This window comes from Octopus sinensis, unplaced genomic scaffold (genome assembly GCF_006345805.1).
Source record: "Octopus sinensis unplaced genomic scaffold, ASM634580v1 Contig01716, whole genome shotgun sequence".
Taxonomy (NCBI): Eukaryota; Metazoa; Mollusca; class Cephalopoda; order Octopoda; family Octopodidae; genus Octopus; species Octopus sinensis.
This window is the reverse complement of record NW_021825025.1, coordinates 1-5,000: the sequence shown is the minus strand read 5'-3', so window position 1 is coordinate 5,000 and position 5,000 is coordinate 1. Positions and strand designations below refer to the sequence as shown.

Genomic DNA, 5,000 nt, shown 5'->3' with positions numbered 1-5,000 from the left:
GAATCTCAGACCGGGTGATGTGTGTGTTTTTGAGCGAAACACCTAAGCTCCATGCGGCTCTGGCAGAAGGTATTGGCGAAACTTCTGCTGACTCTTTCGCCACAACTTTCTCTCATTCTTTCCTCCTGCATCTTGCAGCTCACCTGCGACGGACCGGTGTCCCATCCAGGTGGGGAACCTATACACCAAGGAAACCGGGAAACTGGTCCTTATGAGCCAGGCGTGGCTCGAGAAGGAAAAAACAACAATATATATATATGTGTGTGGAGGCACATGGCATAGTGGTTAGAGCAGCTGACTTGCAGTCGAGGGATTGCGGGTTCGAATCTCAGACTGGGCGATGTGTGTGTTTTTGAGCGAAACACCTAAGCTCCATGCGGCTCCAGCAGAAGGTATTGGTGAAACTTCTGCTGACTCTTTCGCCACAACTTTCTCTCATTCTTTCCTCCTGCATCTTGCAGCTCACCTGCGACGGACCGGTATCCTGTCCAGATGGGGAACCTATACACCAAGGAAACTGGTCCTTATGAACCAGGCATTGCTCGAGAAGGAACAAACAGAAAAACAACATACGCACACATACCGACACACATATACGCATGTTTGTAATATGTAACCTTTGTTATTTCAGACTGATGTTGTAGGAACTTGCATGACCTCGTACAGCCTACCGGAGGGCAAAGACAAAGCTGGAAGAATTACAAAAGAGAAGGACCTCCTCAGTTGTACGAACCGAGAACATTATAATATTGCCATGCAGTCTGTGATGTACAATTCTCATTCTGTAAGTAAATTCATTTATATATTTATATATTTTTATATTTTATATTTTTTATATTTTATCTAGTTTCAGCTCACGAGCTGTGGCCATGCTGGGGCACCGCCATTCGGTGTTGTTACATGATTTTACTTCACGAATGCTTTTTAGCAATTGCCGATAGAATAAGTACTGGGCTTCCAAAGAATAAGTCCTGGGGTCGATTTGCTCGACTAAAGGCAGTGCTCCAGCATGGCCGCAGTCAAATGACTGAAACATGTAAAAGAGAGAAAAAGAAAGAGATATGGAGATACATGTAAAAATACAAAATGTGTATACATATACACATGTATACATATACACATGTATATGTATACACATGTATATGTATACACATGTAAAAATAAGGATGTATTATATATGTTGAGTTGTGCACATGCACATACACACATGCACTCACACACACATATGTACATAGACATGCAAGAGGTAAATAGACACCTTTAATTTTCAAATTTTCAAAGACACCTTTAATTTGCCTTGTGTATATATGTTTAACCTAAGGTGTACCTGCTGAAGAAGACTTCGCCTAGCAAATTATTTTATTTGCTAAAAAAAGTCTGAAATCATGGTCCAGGATTTAGATGCTAAACGTTCTTATTTTTTCGTTTCCTTCGAAGTTTTATTCACAATAGTGGTTTGAAATTTAACTGTACTGTCTAGTGTGCAAGGAGTCCTATGATGGATGCCTCTTATGTGTTTAAATGTACACTGTATTTATATGAATAATATACAGTCTATTGACTAAATTTTTACATGCTAGGCCACTGGTAATGGAAAATTCTAATATTTCTTATTAACCTTGATATTATTAATTATATATATGTATATATATATATAATATATATATATATATAAATTAAATTAGAGATAAAACCACTATTAAGCAAATCAAACAGTGAAAAACATAAACCAAAACATAGAAATAAAAAATAATTAAGATAATATACAAAATATATAAAATACAAAATTTAAAATTTAAATTATTTAAATTTAAGGTTAAAAATTTAAAATTATTAATTTATTTTTATAAATTTATATATATATATGTAAAAAGGCAGAATGCTAAATTGAAAGAAATTTTTAATGAAAAATTTTGAAAAATTGATCAAATATATATATATATATTAATTCAAACCGTTTTCGCCATAATGTGACTTTTCTACATTATGACGAAAACCGGTTTGAATTAATATATATATATTTTATCAATTTTTCAAAATTTTCCATACACCCATTTTCATTAAAATCTTCTTTCAATTTAGCCTTTTTACAATTTTTCCTTGCTTATCATTTCTCCACGTGCGGTCAACACAACCCCACCATTTATTGATTATATATGTATATATATATATATTATATATTTATTTTTATTATTTATTTATTTATTTAATAATATTTTTTAATATAAATATATATAACTATCAAAAAGTATTAAAAGTTTAATATGAGATAAAAATTAAAAAGTATATATATATATATATATATATATATAAATAATGCTATGTATATATAAATCTTATGTGTTTATTGCAGAAAGTGAACTCTCTACCACTTCTCAAGGGTACTTATATGTGCCATCAGACAGTAGATCCATCATCAAAGATTTTGCAAGAGTCAGAATGTAAAGAAGAACATGTCTTCAGACCTTTTCCAATGGTGACAGTGGAGCAATGAACACAGTAACTCAATCTTTGGTATTCACAGGCGTTCGCAAACCAGAGCGCACTGCAGAGGGTAAGTGCATATTGACCACATAGCCAAAAGAATATGTTCATACAGGCGCAGGAGTGGCTGTGTGGTAAGTAGCTTGCCTACCAACCACATGGTTCCGGGTTCAGTACACTGCGTGGCACCTTGGGCAAGTGTCTTCTACTATAGCCTCGGGCCGACCAAAGCCTTGTGAGTGGATTTAATAGGCGGAAACTGAAAGAAGCCCGTCATATATATGTATACGCAGGCGCAGGAGTGGCTGTGTGGTAAGTAGCTTGCTTACCAATCACATGGTTCCGGGTTCAGTCCCACTGCGTGGCACCTTGGGCAAGTGTCTTCTACTATAGCCTCGGGCCGACCAAAGCCTTGTGAGTTGATTTGGTGGACGGAAACTGAAAGAAGCCCGTCGTATATATGTATATATATATATGTATGTGTGCGTCTATGCTTGTGTGGTTCCGGGTTCAGTCCCACTGCATGGCACCTTGGGCAAGTGCCTTCTACTATAGCCCCGGGCCGACCAAAGCCTTGTGAGTGGATTTGGTGGACGGAAACTGAAAGAAGCCCGTCGTATATATGTATTTATATATGTAATATTTGCATTTTGGTTGGATGACGCTTCCACAAGAGATTTTGAGCTCTCATAAGGAGGCGAGTGTAGGTTCCATCCAACCACCTCTCAAGCTTCTTTGATAACGTCCAGGTTTCTGAGCCATATAGTAGAATTGGTTTGACTGTGGCTTCTGATCCTAACAAATACACTTTCAGACCTTGGTCTCCTAGGTAACAGAACCTATCTTCTATTTCTATTTGATGGAGACTAAATGCTACAGTTAACCCCCTTTTTTGTTTTTTGTTTCTTTTGCAGAAGGTTTCAGTTACAGAACCACATTACTCTTTGGACATGAACATTATACAGTCAACCAACATGAAACTAAACAAGAAATTCAAGCCAACCTTCTGGATTTCTGTAAAAACATGGATGCATCTATTGTTAAAGGATTTACCGAGAAGATGAATGAATTGATTGAATACGTTAAACAGGCAGATTATGAGACACTCCGAAAGGTTTACAACACAATCTCCAGGAACAGCTTCTGCCAAAAGAAGACTGAACAAACCAAGTTAGTAATTTTATTTACTCTTACTATTTTACTCTTTTACTTGTTTCAGTCATTTGACTGCGGCCATGCTGGAGCACCGCCTTTAGTCGAGCAAATCGACCCCAGGACTTATTCTTTGTAAGCCCAGTACTTATTCTATCGGTCTCTTTTACTTGTCTCAGTCATTTGACTGCAGCCATGCTGGAGCACCGCCTTTAGTCGAGAAAATCGACCCCGGGACTTATTCTTTTGTAAGCCCAGTACTTATTCTATCGGTCTCTTTTACTTGTCTCAGTCATTTGACTGCGGCCATGCTGGAGCACCACCTTTAGTCGAGCAAATCGACCCTGGGACTTATTCTTTGTAAGCCCAGTACTTATTCTATCAGTCTCTTTTGCCAAACCGCAAAGTGACGGGGACGTAAGCACACCAGCATCGGTTGTCAAGCAATGCTAGGGGGACAAACACAGACACACAAACATATACACACACACACTTGTATATATATATACATATATACGACAGGCTTCTTTAAGTTTCCGTCTACCAAATCCACTCACAAGGAATTGGTTGGCCCGGGGCTATAGCAGAAGACACTTGCCCAAGATGTCACGCAGTGGGACTGAACACGGAACCATGTGGTTGGTTAGCAAGCTACTTACCACACAGCCACTCCTGCGCATTTTTTTATTTTATTTTAATCTAGTTTCAGCTCACGAGCTGTGGCCATGCTGGGGCACTGCCATTTGGTGTTGCTACATGATTTTACTTCACGAATGCTTTTTAGTTATTGCCATTTGGTGCATGAGAGAGTTCGATGCAGCTGCCCTCATCTGCACCTCCTGCCGTGAAGTTGGTTAATCTGGGACACTTGACAGGAAGAGGTCCAGCTTTATTTTGAAGACATCTGCATCCACCCCATGCAGGTCTCTCAGGTTCTTCGGGAGGATATCGAAGAGCTGTAGGCCTCTGAAGCCCAGGCTATCGCAGTAACTTGTCCTACATCTTGATGGCAAATTTGGAGTCCTTGGCACTATGCAGTGGCGCCCAATTCTAGTATTTGTGTAACTCTCGATGCCAAAGTTTGGGACAAGTCCTTCTAGGGGGGCATGATTTTTGTCTTTTTTTTTTGGTTTTCATTCATACATACATATACATGTGTGTGTGTGTGTGTGTGTGTGTACAAACCTATGCATTGACAAATCAGCATGGTAGAGATTGGTGTCCCCCCTCTCTCTCTCTTTGGGAGAGGCACAAGCACCTACACGCACACATACACACATGGCAGTAACTTCCACCACCGAATTCAATCACAAAGCTTCGGTCAGCTGGGGCTATAGTGGAAGACACCACCCAAAGTGCCACGC

The 5,000-nt window shown here is 38.9% G+C and overlaps 1 protein-coding gene across 1 annotated transcript in view; it reads left to right on the top strand.

Annotated features, from left to right (window-relative positions):
- The window catches only part of LOC115227098 (vitellogenin-like), a 10,556-nt gene extending 6,892 nt beyond the window's left edge, over nucleotides 1-3,664 (top strand). Inside the window, exons 5-7 of the mRNA XM_029798021.2 lie at nucleotides 632-784; nucleotides 2,354-2,554; nucleotides 3,399-3,664. Coding sequence (XP_029653881.1) covers nucleotides 632-784; nucleotides 2,354-2,494 — 294 coding nt within the window. The 3' untranslated portion in view covers nucleotides 2,495-2,554; nucleotides 3,399-3,664. The remainder of the gene's footprint in view (nucleotides 1-631; nucleotides 785-2,353; nucleotides 2,555-3,398) is intronic.
- Nucleotides 3,665-5,000: the final 1,336 nt, after the last annotated feature.